We start from the raw sequence: 18,000 nt of genomic DNA, 5'->3' as shown, positions 1-18,000 counted from the left end.
TTGTGCTAGAATATCAGCACTTTGAGACTAGCAATTTCAACCATTAGACTATTAAAAAGCAAAACAAACAAAAAAAACATAGCCAGACATGGAAAGTTTACTGTGAGTATAAACAGCAAATAGCTTACAGGTCATACATTGAAATGGTGTAGGTAAGGCTCTAGAAAAATACCTTGACAATTTGCCAAATGATCTTACTGTGCCTTCATGATGCAATAAAAAAGCTAAAATTTTAGCAGAAATCAGTGATTTGTGAAGAGAGCAGCCACCCTGGTCTAACTCAGCTGTGTTAATATTTTTTAGCGTGCAATTTAGACTGCAAAGATAAATGCACTAAAGAGTTTATAGCCAAAATCATGTTTAAAAAAATGAGAAAACACACAGGTAAATTTTCAGTGAACAAAATTATTTTTTTAAAGCACATAATCCCTAGTATAGTCAGATATATTTATCACATAGAGCAAATAGGTCGAAATCATAATTCAGTGACATTTCTAGAGACACTTTTTCTACTCCCATAGGTTCTTCAAAGCATGGAACTTTTATATAACAGGAATGTTTGACAGACATTTTAAGAAATTGCTATAGTTTAGGGTTGAAGTACTATATGCTGGGCAGCAGTCATATGTATTAACTAGTGAGAAGGGTGAAATTAACATATAGGACAGAATTTGATTTTCTCAGTTCCCATAGTACTGCTGCCAACCTAGACACTGATTTTCCAGAGTTTGAAATATAAACTTGCCTCTCAGGATTTGTTTGCAGATTAAGTGGGACTGTCTTGCTAATGCTGTTCAAGGTGCTCTGGGGGCCAGGTGGAATCTCCAAGGGCTCCTCTATGAGGGGACGTATGGCTGGCGGCTGTGGACTGGACACACTCCATGGTGTGCTTCTAGTATCTTGATTCCTCGCCACCCCCAAGAAAGGCTTCAGCAAGTTCTCTAGACGTTTCACTAAGGAGTATTACTAATGCCCATAGGTTGTTGAGCACCCGAGGGGTGCAGTAGCATCTCTGCCTGATTGTATATTGGCCGCCAGAGGAGAATGAAGTGGCCAGTGTACTCATATTCCATGTTGCTAGCTCTGGTAAATTGAAAATACTGGTAAGATTTTTGTTTTATTAGTACACTAGAGAGTAAGCTTTGTTTTGTTGTTTGAAGATAATCAATTTTCACTTCTGTTTGGGAAAACATTTAAATTGAATTTCAGTCCTCAATTTTGCCAGTTGTGGCAATTAACAGTTTCTATCAGGTGTTTTTAAGGTAGCAGAGGACAGAAACATAAGTCCTAAAATCTTAAATTAAGGTAACAGTGGTTTATTTTAGAATGCTTAGGGGTGGTTAGTCTCTACCTCAAAAAATTGATTGAGTGTATCTTTTATTTCAGTACCACAATTTCAACTGTTGTTCTTGTAATACTTTTTTTAACCTTTTGACCCCCTTTACCCAACTGTTAACTTAGTCTTATTAATTACTAAATCAATTTCATTAAAATGTTTAATTTTATTTAGCGGTTTTGACTAATTACAATGATATAACCAGTTGTGCATGAGGACACAGCCAGTGAGTGTATCTGAGTTTTTTTGTGATGCTTTTTTTTCTTAAGAATTCTGTAGGTTGAAGTAGTCTTTGAAAACAAAGAACTAAAATACGTTGATTCATGTTAGCATAAAAAAAAAGATTTGTGCAAAGCATCTGCTTCTCCTGGCAGGCTGAGCACGTTGCCCAGCACCCACGAGTGGCTGGTTCTCATCACAGAGTCTATGTAGGGAATCGGGCATGAAATTCACTGAAGAGATAGAGCAGAGGAAGTGTTGTTTACAGGAGTGGAGATAGGGCTTATGAGCAAGTTGCTTAGTAAGTTGGTTTTGTTTTGAGAATTATTGTGTTACATTTGTGTGTTAAGCTTTTTTTAACCCACTTGTGTTTTGGTGGAGTATGTGTTACATAAGAGGAAACGTCAGACTAGCATAAGCAACAAAGCTCACAGTCTAGGCACAGGTGTAGACAAAATGGACCAAAATGGGAGGGGGGAGGGTATGGGAGTAAGTCTAGGGGTAGGGAAGAATTGATGTGAGGGTGGGAAATAAACTATAATTACCTGAAATAAAATGTAAGAGTGCAATAAGTGTGCTTTTTATTCTAAGCTGTGAACGGGTTTTTTAAAAAATCATTCCTTCCTAATACATTTGCCTGTGTTCTGTAGCTGATTAAAACCAGCTATGTAAACATATAATGCCTTTTTATTCATGTTAATTACCAACATCAATGGCTAACCTTTATGTCTTATTTATCTTCATGTTATGTTAGTTTACATACAGGGGTGTGTAAGTGTGTATGCTGTAAATTTTCCCTCCTTCATTTGAAAACGCCTTTGTTGGTCCTCTGTGTTTCCTTTGGCCATGCCACAGGTTATAGTCTCGGCTTGGCCTTCATATCGCCTGATTTGAAGGACTCTATCACAGTGACATCGCTCATTCATTTGTTGTACACTCTGACCCTTTCCTCACTCAGCAATTGCTGTTTCTTCTAAAATAGGAGTGTACAACTATGAGGAGATTTAAATTAACTGTTTAACATATGTCCCTTTGAATTCTGTTTAGTAGTTATGGTTGCTCTTTGGTTTGGACCAAGAAAAAGGAAATCCGCGCCCCCCCTCCCCGCCCACCTTTCACTTATTTCTTGGTTTGAGGACAATTCTTCTGTAAGAGAGAGGAAAGGGAAATCCTTCATGTTTTAAGTGCAGTGAGTTAATGGCCCCTGGTTTACTCCAAACCTTATGGCGATTCACATTCACATTCCTCTCCTCTCTTGCTGCCAGAGGTTTGGGTTTAGTTCACTTCAGTTCCGCTCAAGCATTGAAAAGGTTCTCATGGAGTCTGGGGTGTGCCCAGTGAAAGGATGGAGACTTTTTAATTGTCCACAGACCTCTCTATACCTGCTTTGTGAAAATTACAAAGGAGTAAATATTTTTAAAGCTTATTTTTCAATTCATAAAAAAAGACATTTATTTTCAGTCAAATGGATGATGTTTCCCTCTTGTCCCTTAATCCTCAGTGTTAGCTTGAATTTTTTTTTTTTCAATTCTTCCCCATCCCCGCTTCTTGATACTTTGGGTTCTCTTTCCTGCTCAGGTCCTTTCATTTGTATTTTGGAGTTTTTCTCATGTAAATTTGTACAATGGAAAATATTGTTCAGTTTGGATAGAAAGCATGGAGAATTAAAAAAGGTAGCTGAAATTCAGATTGAAGAAATTTATTTCTGTGTAAAGTTATTTAAAAACTCTGTACTATATAAAAGGCAAAAAAGTTCTATGTACTTGATGTGAATATGCGAATACTGCTATAATAAAGATTGACTGCATGGAGAAGTCTTTATCAAGATCATTTTTCTAGCACTGTCACATTCAATAAGGGAAGTAGGGCTTTTGACGGTCAGTTCTGTCAGGCAGTGGAGGGACCAAGAAGTGTACATTGTTTCCAGTTACTGCTTGGTGGGCAGAGGTACTTACATGAGAAATATTTTAAAAGTAAATTGTCAAGATGAATACCTAGTACATTGCACCGGCTACACTCTTGTAGTAGAGAGTTTTTTGTCTGGTGTTGGTGATTATCCTCAAGCATTTTATGATGCTGTGATCTGACTGTTCCCCTCCAGTGGTTCAAATGAAGTGTGTGCTGTAATAGAGTCATTTAAGTAGTAGTCCGTAGAAGTTCCCTTTTCTGAACTTTGGTTATCTTTCAAACTTTTTTGACACAACTTTCAGTAATACATTTTCTATAGGAACACAGACAGTACACACAAATACATGTATTTGAAACTATGCACTCCTGTTTTACATTTTTTTTTAATGCTGGCTACCTTCCCCCATGAGTTGATTTTATGCATTTGATTTCATAAAGCTTGAAAGACACCTAGAATATCATCAAGGCTATGTCATATTACCAGGCAGTTTCCAGAAGAGAGGTAAACAATTTTAAGACTTTACCTGGAAACCCTATGTCTGAGAAAAATATAAACAGAAAGTTCTTCAAGATGGTACATATTTGAGGAATCTGGTTTCTGGTCTTCATGCCTCTCCAGCGAATCATAAAATGCTGTTGAGACAAGTGTTTTCTCTGAACTGCAGTTTTCTCATCTGAAAAATGTAATTCTGTAATAATTACTGAAATTCATTTTTAAATAACCTTCATACATGATTACAGTAGGGTAATTGTGGATTCATTTCTTAATGCATTATTCTGTAAGTTTTCCTTAAAATTTAGTCCAGAATTATGAATCCTTTAATTATTGTGATAAAATTCTATTATAAAGAACCCTACCATACTAGCTCTTCTGAAATTTTGGGCCTACTGTCTGGGCTCTGTAGTTCTCCTAGACTCGTAAAATGTTAGAGCCAAAAGAGTTCTTGAAGATTACATGGTTTAGGGACTTCCCTGGCAATCCAGTGGTTAGGACTCTGCACTTCCACTGCAGGGGGCCCAGGTTCAATCCCTGGTTGGGGAACTAAGATCCTGCAAGCTGTGAGGCACGGCCAAAAAGTTTATATGGTTCAGCCTTAAAGATTTCATGGTCCCCTCATCAGCTACTGAATATGAATCCCCAGGGATGACTTCCCTAGGCTCACGTAGCCAGGACTCAGTCAGGACTTTGGTTTCCAAGATCACTACTATGCATTTTATATATACTGTATGTATAAAATTTTGTTGTGGTTGTGATGATGGCTGTAGTGAAATTTGGATAGAAATAGGTGTTGACTCCATGACATTGAGTTTGTAGCTAGAAAGGGATATTGTGCCAGGTGTATTCCACTTGCTCCTTCTGTCTTCTCCAGTCAAGCAAGCCCACTGCTCATGTAGGTGATAAAAGGTAAAGGCCCAGTTGCTGAGGCAGGTCAGTACCAGCTCGGGCAGCTCCCACTTCCTCAACTGTACACTGATGTCCTGCTGAAGCTCCTGATGAGACTGGTGGCAAAAGGTACCCGGGTCAACCTCTTCTACAGAATAGTTCTAGAGGCAAGTGGAACCAAGATGACTTCTGTACCTTCCCAGAACAGGCACAACAGGTTTCCTTACACAGTACCTCCCTGGTCTCATAACTTTATTAGGTAATCAGTTGTGTTGACACTCAAGTTTCCATAGGAAACTTAGTAAACTTAAACTTACAAATTTGTATGTTAAAATTTGACACTTGATATTCTCTGTTGCCGTCAATAATTCTTTCACTGCCTACCTTTCCATTTATGAAGGTACATCTGTCCATCTACCAGGCTACACACTAAAACTGACTTAGAATGTACTTTTAGCTACTCAATAGGAAGGAAGGAAAGGTCATCCTAAATGTCTGTCTTGCTTTAGGCAGAGGAGAGGGGTGGTACCGCATCTGCTGAAATAATGTTTACAGTTTATCTCCATATGGAGGCTTTTCTATAAAAATCAATCCAGGATTCAAGGGTCACTATAAACTTAGCTTAGACCCAATGGTCTAGAAATAATAGTTGCTTCCATTCCTTCATGCCAGATGCAGTTCTGAGGGCTTTATGTGCTAACTCATTTAATCTATTTAATCCATTTTACAAATGAGGATATTGAGGCACAGTTCAAATAAGTAGTCTGCCCAAACTCACAGCAAGTAAATAAATGGTAGAACTATGAGTCAGACCAAGCAAGTTTGGCTCCAGGGCCTGAGTTCTTCAAGCACTGTGCCAGTTTTTCAAACTGCAGGTTGAAACCCATTAGTGGGTAGTAAAATCAGTCTCAACCATTTTTTTAAATGTAGAATAGAATATAAAAGAAAATGTAACATAAGTTTTCATAAAACTTTTGTTATCATTTATGTACGTATGTATACATACACACACACACACACACTAGGTCACAATGTAAAATTACTTCTTAGAGTAGGTAGGTCATGATCAAAAAGATGGTGTAAACACCATCTACCTCACTGAGACCTACAGCCAGACAACCAGGATTTGAACCTCAGTTCTCTTAACTTGTATCTTGGGTAAGTTACCTATCTACAGCTCAACTTACTCATCTATAAAATGGAAAGAATGTGAGGAGGGTGGAGGCCTATTCCTTAGGCCGGGACAATTTCTGCATCAGTGCAAACTGATTTCACAGCCCAGGTACGGAAAAGAGGATCCAGCATGTGGAGGCCACATTGGCCAATTTTAGAAGACTGCTAGTTTTAAAGTTATCTTTTAATTCAAGTCAAGCAACTCTGATTGATTTCTAAGGAAAAAAGCTAATGCGATTATCCTACTTGAGTTCACTGTTACAGATTGTATTCCTTCCCAAAACAACTTCCATCGATTGGTTGGGGCAGGGGTGGCGGCAGTGGAGAACAACAAAAAAATGAAACCTAAAAAGTACACAGAGATCTAATGGTCTTTTAAAGACCATAAATATTTATCAGGTGAGACAGCATACTTCTACACAGGTGAGTAAACACAAAACCAAGGAGAGCCTCAGACACCCTGTGCAACAGGCTCAGGACTGCTGGAGCTGGCAGGGGGGAGGGTGAAACTGTTCCACTTAGCTTTTGCTGCCATTATGCCCACTCTGACACCTAGGGAGAACCAAAGTGGGGGGTGAAAAACCTAAGAACTAGGAACTCGAATTGGACCACCCCCTGCCTAGAGCCTGTCAGAAGCTTTCTCACTGCATTTAACATAAAATCTAAACCTGCAATCATGACCTATTAATCTCATCTAGTCCCACCCTCTCCTCCCCTGCTGGAACCCCACTGGACTCTGTCCCTTAAACATGGTGACCTTGGTCCCTCCCTAGACCTTGGTTCTTGCTACTCCTTGTCCCTGGGGCACTCCTCCTTCAGACCCCACACAACTGGTTCCTGCTACTTGCTCAGGTTTCAGCTCAGATGTCTTCCCCGCCCACCGAAAGGATCAGCATCAACCATCTCCAGCACCCAATGTTATTTCCTTCACAGCAACGAGTAAATCTCACTTAACTACTTGTCTGCCCTTCCTAAAATCTACGTTCTCATCTGTCTTGTTTAGCATGGTATTCCCAACACCTAGGTAGCCAAAACCTAAATTAAAAATATGAATAGTTATGCTTCTGGGCAAGTCATTAAGCCACTCTACTGCATATTTTTATTGGTAGGTAGAAGAAAATTCTGTCCTACCTCCTCTCAGAATCGTGATGCTACAGAAGGTTGAAAAGTGCTTTGAAACAAATTTTTGAAAAACTGCATCATCCTATTTCACCCTTATCTCGCACTCCTCTGGCCCCTAAGAATTCCTAGTTAGACGTGTGCCTTAAGAGTTCCACAAATGGTGACAACACAATGCCCAGCCCACAAGAGATACATAAACACAACAGATGGACCACACCGACTTCTAACCTCTGTATACTTGGGCAAGAATACACTAGCAGTAGAGAAATGGCAAGAGTTTCACATAAACTGTCAGTGTACATACGACTAAGACATCCGCTAAGCAGGCAGGCAGCAGGGCACTGTAGGTAAGCGTGGGGTCAGACCTAATGTCATCAATCATCAGTGTGTGACCCTAAGCAAGTTACTTCATCTCCTTGAACCTCGATGTCCTCACTGATAAATGGCACTGAGGCTTATCTATCGACGCCATGGGGTACCCAAGAAGACCCACCAAAAGGGCTATAACCAGTTAGCACAGCAGTTGGGAGCACAGGAAATAATCCATAAAGGGTGGTTGTCATGATCAGAAACATCCATAACTCAGTTCCTCATTCCTGACCAGAACTTTAATTTACAACTTAATATACAATATGGTGTCTGTAACTTCTTGAAATTCTCACCTGGCTCCTGCAAGGAAACAAAAGTGAAAAGCTTTAAGAACTTTTATTTTCAATAATTCAAATCCATCATGCTTGTTCATTCAGTTATTCAAGCATTCATTGAGCACCAGTCATGGGAGTCGCCTTGCAGAAGAGTCAAATCACCTTGCAGATTTCTCAAAGGGATTACAGTCTAGCCATTAAAATGTTAATGACTGTGTACAGGAATACTGGAAAATAGGTAAGAAGATAGGAAGAGGCTAGTGCTGGCAGACCCGTTAACACTGGGGAAACAAGAGGCCTGGTAAGGACGTTGTAAGGCCTGGTAAGGACTCTTGTCCATAGGAAAGCCAGTGACAGGAAACGAGCTATAAAACAGCTTCACTGTTTGCCCCACCACCACCTGCCCCCATATACACAAAACTGCTGTAATTTTCGTGTCAATAAGCTCCTTCGAATTAAAATAACAGCAATACTAGTAGTATAGGATTTAATGGGAACATTTAACTGTCTCTTAATGCTTCCCATCCTTTAAAACAATTTCCAAGGTATTTTGAATGATGGCAATTATTAATGTGCAATGGTTAATTTTTTTGTTTTACATTTTTATTGTGGTGTAATTAAAGTTAAAATGCGCAGATATTAAAGGTCTAGTTCAACGAATTCTGACAACTGTATGTACCCACATAACCCCAACCCCCCACCCTACCTCTATAGATGAGTATCACCAGTTCGCAGACTTCATATAAATGGAATTATTCATTATTAGTACTTTTAAGTAACTCTTTTTGCTTAATATGATGATTTTGAGATTTACCTAAATGACTGTCTTGTAACTTGTTATTTTTAATTGCTGAATTATTACTCAATTGAATGAATATACTGTAATATGTTTATCCATTCTCTCACTGATGTACAATTAGGTCTAGTTTGGAGATACTAAGAAAAAAATTGCTAAGAAAAATTTTGTACAGATGGCCATATATTTTCATTTCTCTTGACTAAATGCCTAGGAATAAAGTCGTTGAATCCTAGGATATATGTGTTTACCTTCATTAGAAACTGCCAAATAATTCTACAAAATTGTTGTACCTTTTTACCTTCTTACTGGCAAATATTCCAGCTGCTCCACATTGTCACCAACATTTAAAGCTGTCAGTCTTTCTAGTGGGTACAAATGATAACTTATTGTAGTTTTAATTTGCATTTCCCTGGTGATTAATGATATTAAGGGCCTTTTTTCATGTGATTATTGGCCATTCATATATCTTCTTTTGTGAAGTATCTGCTCAAGGCCTTTGCCCATTTTTTAATTGGGTTGTTCATCTAATTTGTTGATTATAGAGGTTCTTTACATATACTAGATACAAGCCCTTTGTTGGATATATATGCTGTATTTTTTCCCAATTAGTGGCTTATATATTTATTTCCTTAATGGTGTCTTTTGATAGCAGAAATTTTTGATTAGGCTAAATCAAATTTATCAAGTTTTTTCTTACATCAGTGCTTTTGTGTTTTCTCCAAAAGTTTTTTGTATGCCTTAAGATTATGAAGATACTTTCCTGTGCTTTCTTTTAGAAGCTCTAAGAGTTTGGGTTTTATTTTTAGGTCTATTATCCATGCAGTGATTAATTTAAAATCATATTAAATGAGAATGTCTTCATCCCTGAGGGATTTGTGAGGAAAGGAACTCCTCCTAGTATCTTCCTTTTGAAAGAAAAACTCTCTCTGACTTCCTGATTTGGAAAATGAAAGGGCCACAGCCTTTTACTGTTTAAAGAGTTAATTCCATGGGATTCCATATTGTAACATTCCCATATGCTCGAATTTTCCATTAAAACGCTGAGGGTAGAACACTGTATTTTTGCAACTACAAACAAGCTCCGTATCTATCTTGTCCATCACTTTAAGCCCTGTGCATTGTTGGTGCTTAAAAACTCTTTGATCAATAGATAGATAAATGGGACCCTAAACTGTAACATAGCAAAACATGAAAAGGAAGATGAGACTAAAAGTGTGTATGGTGAAACGGGGGCAGAATGACAGCAAATGTGAAAATACCAAAGGCAGAAATTAGACATGGTGTGTTAACTGTTCTTCATGCTGTTATAAAATGCACTGTTTCTTTGAGACCATCATAGGTGCAAAGTCAAAACATGTTTATTGACAAAAGTTAAATATAACTTAAAAAAGAAACTTGGGGTATACCCACTTGGAAAGAGTTGAGTCTACATTTTCAGTCTTCATCATCAGGAAGGATACCTAATTCTTCATCCGTCCACTGGGAAGGATCTGGATATGGAAAGTGACCCTAATGACAACCAATTAAAAAAAAAGTTCATGAATCTATACTTCACGCAACGAAAAGCATCTACACTCCATACAACTGGTTACATTTGAAAAGAAATCTTGAAAAAAAAAATGTGATTAAAAAAAAAATCCTTGACATACCACAGGAATAAATTCTCCTTCAACTATCTGATGGTCCAGCTATTCTTCAATCCGTTCAAAATGAGCTGTGGCCTGAATTTTAAAAGCCTGGCCATTTTGGAGCTACTGGCCTGAGTCAGCATTTGAGTATGTGTTTGTGATGGAGTGTGGGCGATACGGAGACAACAGATTTCAAAGATACCCCGTGTCACAACAATCTCTTGAATCCCTGACAAAACATAAGGTCTCGAACTGTCCTGTCATTCCTGCTGGGAGATTTGGAAGCCCCAGGTGGACTCATTCCTTGTCTATCCTGATCTAGGGCATATGCGGCTGCATCATTATCTCATGCCAGACAGCCACACAATAATCCTGACAGCTGACCTACAGTGAGATAAAGGTGTCTATGTGCTGCCACAGACACCATGCAGCTCCTTACTGGGTGACAAGGGCACAGAGAAATTGTAAGAGAAGTGGGATATTAATCAACCTGATGCTTCTCGAACTCACTGTATAAATTTAAGATTTTTCCCTATCCTAAAAAAAAACCAAATTTACTAAAATTCAAAGTATTCTGGATTCAAAGTAAGCATGGATTTCAATGGCTTAAAGGTGTAATTTCCTAGAGAAGCATCTGTGCAAATGTGATTAAAAGCTCCTTTTGAGGCCAATGACATGTTAGAAAGTCACTTCGCTCCTGAGGGAAATTAGCCCACATCCATCCCACCTCAACCTGGCTGCCTTGGGCCTCTGGACAGACTAAATAACATTTATCATTTAAAGGCATTTAACTGTGAAACTTAACCTGCTGATGAACCCCTACCCTAGCTTGGAAAGTAAGAGAATTAGCTTCTATAGTCTCCCTTCCAAATATGGCCACCAAACAGAAACCATAAGACATGGGCCACCTACATGTAATACATCCCTGAGTGGAAAAGGTCAGAGACGATATGTTTCATAAAATAAAAGGATTCCTGCATATACATAAGGACAATGTGGTGAAGAGATACATCCAGGTTGAAAAACAGTCTACAAACAGAAAAAAGAAACAAGGTAAAGCTATTAAGAGATCCTCCCTCCCCACACCCAAAGAAGGACAAGAATTATTCTCCTGCACTTACCAGCACGGCATCTGAGTCATGCCAAAAGCGCCAGAGAATCCAGAACCACATGGTTGCACTGAAGAACTCTGCCTTGATCACCTGGGATCTGGTCAGCTGGGGAAACTGTCTGTACTGGGGCTCGATATGCACACCTCCACCAGCACTACATGACAAAACGAAAATGTTAAGCAGCTTGCTATATCTTCAAAGTATGAACTCATCCAAAACTTTGAGTTACATCCAGAAACTGAACCTTTCTCATCTCCTCCACGAAATGCAGGATGGCAGTGCTCCACAATCCCTCGAAATACTTTTTCAGAAGCCTGCTTTAAACTTGTGCAGCAGCGAAAACTGGCCTGAATTGACAAGAGGCTAATTATGATTTTCATTTAGTGAATATTCGTGTATTTTACACCAGAAATATGAATGTGCTGATTATGGGGTACTGGCCCCAAGGGTTTTGATTAAGGAATCATAAACCTGTAGTAGTAAGTCACTAGCTTATCCAGAAAAACAAATCAAATTTATTTTGTCTGGTTAGCCATCTATTTCAAAGGCAAAGTATGTCCTCTGCGTTATTACAATCTTTATTAAAAGACCACTTCATGGAAAAGAGGACTCAGCAGATCCTTTTTAATAAGCCAAAAGCACTGAGCAAAGCAAAGAGTCTTAAACAGTAAGTTTGAACAAGTTTTCCTCGTTTTTGTGTTTTCATTTAGATACTGTTGACAAGGTGTGGAATATAATCCATACGAGCTATACTCATTTTATTCTGTTGGACTGTAATTATTACAGGTTGAATCTAATTCAAATAATAGAATTTGTACTTAATGGGGCTACTTTCAAGTCCTATTCAGCAGCTATATGTATGCTATTACATACAAATGGATATAGAAAATTTAAAGAGAGGGACTTCCCTAGTGGTGCAGTGGTTAAGAATCCGCCTGCCAATGCAGGGGGACACAGGTTCGAACCCTGGTCTGGGAATATACCACATGCCGCGGAGCAACTAAGCCCATGCACCACAACTACTGAGCCTGCGCTCTAGAGACCGCAAGCCACAACTACTGAGCCCACGTGCCACAACTACTGAAGCCCGTGCGCCTAGAGCCCGTGCTCCGCAACAAGAGAAGCCACCGCAATGAGAAGCCTGCACACCGTAATGAAGAGTAGCCCCCATGCGCCACAACTAGAGGAAGCCCGCGTGTAGCAACGAAGACCCAACACAGCCAAAAATAAAAATAAATAAGTATAAAAAAGTTTCCGCCAAGCATCACTGCTTTACACCCTGAATTTATCATACTGTTTCTGTATGCCAATTATATTTAACAGTATCTATTCAGGATCTATCTGCATATAGATACTACATTATATAAATAAACCATGGGGGTGGGAATTCAATATATTGTGACAACAGGCTTCCTCTTTGATAGGTTTTGGATATAGTCTAGTAATAAGTACCCATCAGTTAAACTCATTTAAAATAAGATTTGAGAATTATAGTTTAAACCCATTCCCAGAAACTCTCCACATTTAATTACTGCTAGAGTGACATGTTTTAACTATGACTTGAAATAAGTGGATCACTGACTGCAAGATGGAAATCTTTTTGAACAAAATTTGAAACACTGCAATTAGAGAAAAGGAATGGATGACATAACAATTGCCATGATTAAGGAATATAAAGATTCCACAAACATCTAATGTTATGTTCCAAGACAGGTTGTTAACTGCACTATGGCAAACTAGACAAGCTGAACAACCCTCCAACTTGAAACAACTACAGTAGTAGTTGAGATTTTTTTTTTTTTTAATAAATCATTGACCAGACACAAAAGAAAGGAATCTACCAAGGGCAAAACCCAAGTTAAAACAAGACCTGGAAACTACATGAGTGCTGAAGCTGGCCTTCGCCCTGAGGGTTTCTGCTGTTCCCCAGACTCTGTGACCCTCTACCTGGACAGCTGTGGGAGACAGGAGAAGCCTGGGGCCCACCCAAGATGAGAAGTCTAATTACTAGACCCCTGAAGAAAGCTGCAGCCCCACAATGTAAGAGTGAATGGGACATAAACCTGCCAGGGAAGGGAACAGGAATTTGTTACCAGTAGCCAGTCCTCAGGTGGGTTTGCACCCAAATTCACACTACCTGGGTTTTGGACATTATGGTCCAAGAGAAGCTCAACCCAAGAATTTAAAGTGGTCTTGGATTCTCTGAACCCTTGAGAAGCAAGACCTCAAAGAATTCTGACAGATAAAAGTTCCAGGAAAAGCTCACAGTCAAAAATTACAAGGAAATAAGACACTATGAGAATCAGCAAAACAACAGACAGCTGTATCAAATATACAAGACTTGAAAAATGGATAACTACAATTTATAATACAGAAAACACGTTATTTTTAAATAAAAGTTTGAAAGTAAGAGCAAGGAACAAGAAACTATAAAGATCGAGTTTGAAACAACAGAATTTCTAGAAATAAAATGTAATCATCTGAAATAAAAAGGATTAAAGCCAGGATTAGACACAGCTAAAAAATATGAAAAGAGGTTAGAAGGATGAGAAAACCCAACATATGCCTAATTCGTGTCCTATAAGAAGAAAACAGAATGGGGAAGAAACAATATCCAAAGAAATAATGGCTGTTCCAACCCAGGATTTTTAAGTGTCAAGTTTAAAAAAAAAAAAGAAAGCACCATAACTCTCCGTGAAAGTTACCTTTTTAAAACATAAACAAAGGATGAATTGGGAGATTGGGATTGACATATATACACTAATATGTATAAAATAGATAATAAGAACCTGCTGTATAAAAACTAAATTCAAAAAAGAAAAATTAAATGCAATAAAAAAAGTGTAAAAACATAAACCAGATCATATTACTTTCCTGCTTAAAGCCAACAGCCTGCCATCATTCTTAGAATAAGGCCTCGTCCTACAAGGCCCACCCTAATCGGGGCCCTGCTTGTCTCTCTACCACTGTCCCCTCACCAGCTTGCTTGCCCATTATCAGCACTCAGAACCTTTTCACTTGCTGTCTCCTTCGTCTGAGAAGCTCTTCCTGGCATTTTTGCATGGCTGACTACTCATCACTTAGGTCTTAGTTCAAATCAAACTCTCAGGCCTGCATTCCCACATCATCCTAAGTATAATAACCCACCCACTAACCCCAGACACTCTCTAGATTAATCCCGTTTTATTTCCTTCATGCCACTTAATAGTACCTAAACATGTTCTTTTCTACTTGTTGTGTCCTCTCCCCAGAATGTAAGCTCCATTATCTTTCTTGTATTCTGCTCTATCCCCAGCACCTAGAAAGACTCTCCAGAAAACCTACTGACTTAAGTATTCACATACTGTGAAATACAGTGTGTTACGGAAGTACCAAGACATCGGTGAAGAGGAACACCCCCTAGTCTTCCCATGCAGGTCAAGGGCTATTGTTGGTGGCTCTCCATCTCTGTCCTTGCTCAGGTCACACATGCCTTTTCCTTCTCGCCACCCCACACCTGTCCCAGCTCCGTATCCTTAATAGACACATGGCTTTAGACAAGTCACTCCTTTAATTTTCCTGGTCTCAGTTCCCTAATAATAACAGTTAAACAATACTTGTATGATCCTTAGTAGGCATCAGCAGCTCTCAAAACATTTTAGAGATTTGTTATTCATTTACTTACCTGGAAGTCAACATTATTATCCCCATTATATGGGTGAGAAAACTGAGTTATTAAGAGATCATGAAACTTTTCCGAGCTCATACAGCAAGAGTGTGGCAGAGATGAGATTTGAACAGAGGCACTCTGGGGGCTGAATCCTGCTTTTAACCACTACTCTGCACTGCCTCTTGGTGAAGTGTAGATCATGGTGTAAGGGGCCTGGCCCATTACTTGGAGAATTCCAATGTACTACTTTCAGTCCTGCTCTTACTGAACCTCTCTGCACTACCAACTCCTTTTTGGTAGACGTGCCCTCCCTTGGCATCCCAGCACTATGCTCTCCAGCCGGTTTCTTGGGCTACATCATGGGTGACTCTGCTTTTGCTCACTCTCTAAATTCTGGTGTTGCAAAGGTGAACTCTATAGTATGGGGCTTTGGGTGATAATAATATGTCAGTGTAGGCTCATCAACTGTAACAAATGTACCGCTCAGGTTGGGGATGTTGATTATGGAGAAAGCTATGCACGTGCGGGTCAGGGGATTTATGGGAAATCTCGGGACTTTCCACTCAATTTTTATGTGAACTTAAAACTGCTCTAAAAAATACTTTAAAAAAAGAAAAATTCCGGGGCTTCCCTGGTGGCGCTGTGGTTCAGTCCGCCTGCCGATGCAGAGGACACGGGTTCGTGCCCCGGTCCAGGAAGATCCCACATGCCGCGGAGCGGCTGGGCCCATGAGCCATGGCCGCTGAGCCTGCGCGTCCGGAGCCTGTGCTCCGCAACGGGAGAGGCCACAACAGTGAGAGGCCCGCGTACCGCAAAAAAAAAAAAAAAAAAAATTCCGATATTGCCCAAGCGTCCACTTTTGGCTCTCTTCTCTTCCCACCCTTCGGCACTCTCTATGGGTGATTGCCTCTACGCCCGTGCCTTAAAGAACTAATTCTCTAGTCTGCAACCACAGTAATTTTTCAGAATTAAAATCTGGCCGCATGACGTCTGATTAAAACCTCTCAACGACCGATTATCGCCTGTGTTCGAAACCCCTGAGCCAGGAATGAGGACTCTCTACCATTCCTTCCCTACGTCCCAAGGTCTCCTGTGTCACCTTGCCTCGAACTTGACGCTTCAAACTACACCGTACAGGTGATTTCCTCTGCCCGCAACGCCCTCGCCTCCCCAACTCCTGCTCTCGCTTCCAGATTAGCTCCAGCCGTCTCCACTTTCAACTGTCAACTTCCCGAGGGCAGGCTCCCGCTGGGGCAGGGCCCGCCCGAAACACACTTCAACCTGCCGAGCGAGCAGAGCTCTCCCGGGCCCCTGGGTCACGCCGTCAGACTACGAGTCCCAGCATGCCTCGGGGTGGAGGTCGCTGGAGACCCGATCTGCCCGTGGTGCTCGGCGTCAAGGTGAGGGCGTCCGGAAGAGTGGCACTTTTCGTTAGATGCAAGCGAAGCCCCCGCCACAGGCAATACTCACTGGCGGACTCCAGCGCCTCCAGCCGCCCGCACGCGGCGGCCCCTGAAGAAGTGGCCTCCAACGCGCGCTAAAGGGGCTAGGCGCGTCAAAGCCGACATGCCAGCCCGCGTTCGGACAGCAATCCCCAGGCCGCACCGCCGCCTCGCGTCACTTCCTTTTGGCGCCCCGCCCAGTGACGTCAATGGCGTCGCCCCGCCCATCTCCCGGAAGGGGAAGTACGGAGGCGGGCGGGGAAGCAGGAGTTCCCGCCTCAAATTAGTGTCGGAGGCCATTCCCAGGTGTGAGGACCGTGGGGCTGCTAGCTGAGCTAGCCCTCCGCACGGAGGGACCCGGCTCGCCGTGGCTGGGATGGTCAGGAGGCGCCTCTGAAAGGCGAATGGTGTAGACGGCCCTGGAGAACTCGGCTAGGTGGAGCCCCCGGATGGGCGTACCGCACCTCGGCGCTCCGCTTCAGGAGCCCCTCTTCGTTACGCGGGCGCTAAGAAACTTAACCCTGAAACTGAGCTCGCTCCTCCTTACCGGTGCTTATCTAGATGCTGTTACCCGACCTGGACCCGCCTCCCTGCCTGCTCTCCTGAATTAACTACCCTTCCAGACCGTGTTAGGCGGCCACATCCTTTCTGAAACAGTATGTCCTTCCCAAAGCTAGTCCACTGTACTCTTCTTTCCTGCAAAGCCTCAACGGTTTCTTTAAAGCCTTCATGGTTGTATTGTTCTGCAAACTTGAACTTGATTACCAACCCAGTGGTTCCCAAATGTCAGCACCTGGACTGGTGGTATCAGAACCCCCTGAGGAGCCCGACCCCAGATATTACGTCTGGAGCAGGGCCAAGGAATCTGCGTTTTAGCAGGCCTCCAATTTACGCCTCCTTGATCCTGAGCCAGCCCTGGGTTCTTGGCTTTTGTCTCTTAATATTGCCTTCTATTAAGTCCTGGACAAACTCCAAACTTCTGTAGACACCCCTCCCCCCAGGACCCAAATTCTTTTTTTTTTAAATTTATTTATTTAATTTATTTATTTTTGGCTGCGTTGGATCTTCATTGCTGCGCGCGGGCTTTCTCTAGCTGCAGCGAGCCGGGGCTAGTCTTCGTTGCGGTACACGGGCTTCTCTTGTTGCGGAGCACGGGCTCTAGGCGCGCGGGCTTCAGTAGTTGTGGTTCGCGGGCTCTAGAGCGCAGGCTCAGTAGTTGTGGTGCACGGGCTTAGTTGCTCCGCGGCATGTGGGGTCTTCCCTCACCAGGGCTCGAACCCGTGTCCCCTGCATAGGCAGGCGGACTCCCGACCACTGCGCCACCAGGGAAGTCCCCCCAAATTCTTAAGGTCCCCACTTATGGGTTATAGTTTTCCTAAGAACTTCCAGATTTGATTAAATTATAAACTTAACCTGCCAGCCTCACACCTTGGAGATTTCGATTTGAAATGGATCACCTGCCAAGCACTGAAGACTTCACACTGAGTCATAAGCATGAAAAATAGGAAACTTATGGAGAGAAATGTAGACCTGAATTTAGGAACTTGAGTGCATTGAATATAACTGACACTACTTCTGTGGCAA

At 41.4% G+C, this 18,000-nt stretch overlaps 1 protein-coding gene across 1 annotated transcript; it reads right to left on the bottom strand.

Annotated features, from left to right (window-relative positions):
* Positions 1-7,732: 7,732 nt before the first annotated feature.
* On the bottom strand, positions 7,733-16,585 carry NDUFB2 (NADH:ubiquinone oxidoreductase subunit B2). Its single transcript, XM_079710974.1, has 4 exons — positions 16,445-16,585; positions 11,335-11,479; positions 9,996-10,094; positions 7,733-7,811 (listed from the first exon to the last, which is right to left on the bottom strand). The coding sequence occupies exons 1-3, from the start codon at positions 16,540-16,542 to the stop codon at positions 10,020-10,022; spliced, it is 318 nt and encodes a 105-aa protein (XP_079567100.1). The 5' UTR covers positions 16,543-16,585; the 3' UTR covers positions 7,733-7,811; positions 9,996-10,019.
* Positions 16,586-18,000: the final 1,415 nt, after the last annotated feature.

This window comes from Hyperoodon ampullatus (assembly GCF_949752795.1).
Source record: "Hyperoodon ampullatus genome assembly, chromosome: 9".
NCBI lineage: Eukaryota > Metazoa > Chordata > Mammalia > Artiodactyla > Ziphiidae > Hyperoodon > Hyperoodon ampullatus.
The sequence above is the reverse complement of the archived record's forward strand: the minus strand, read 5'-3'. Positions and strand labels throughout refer to the sequence as shown.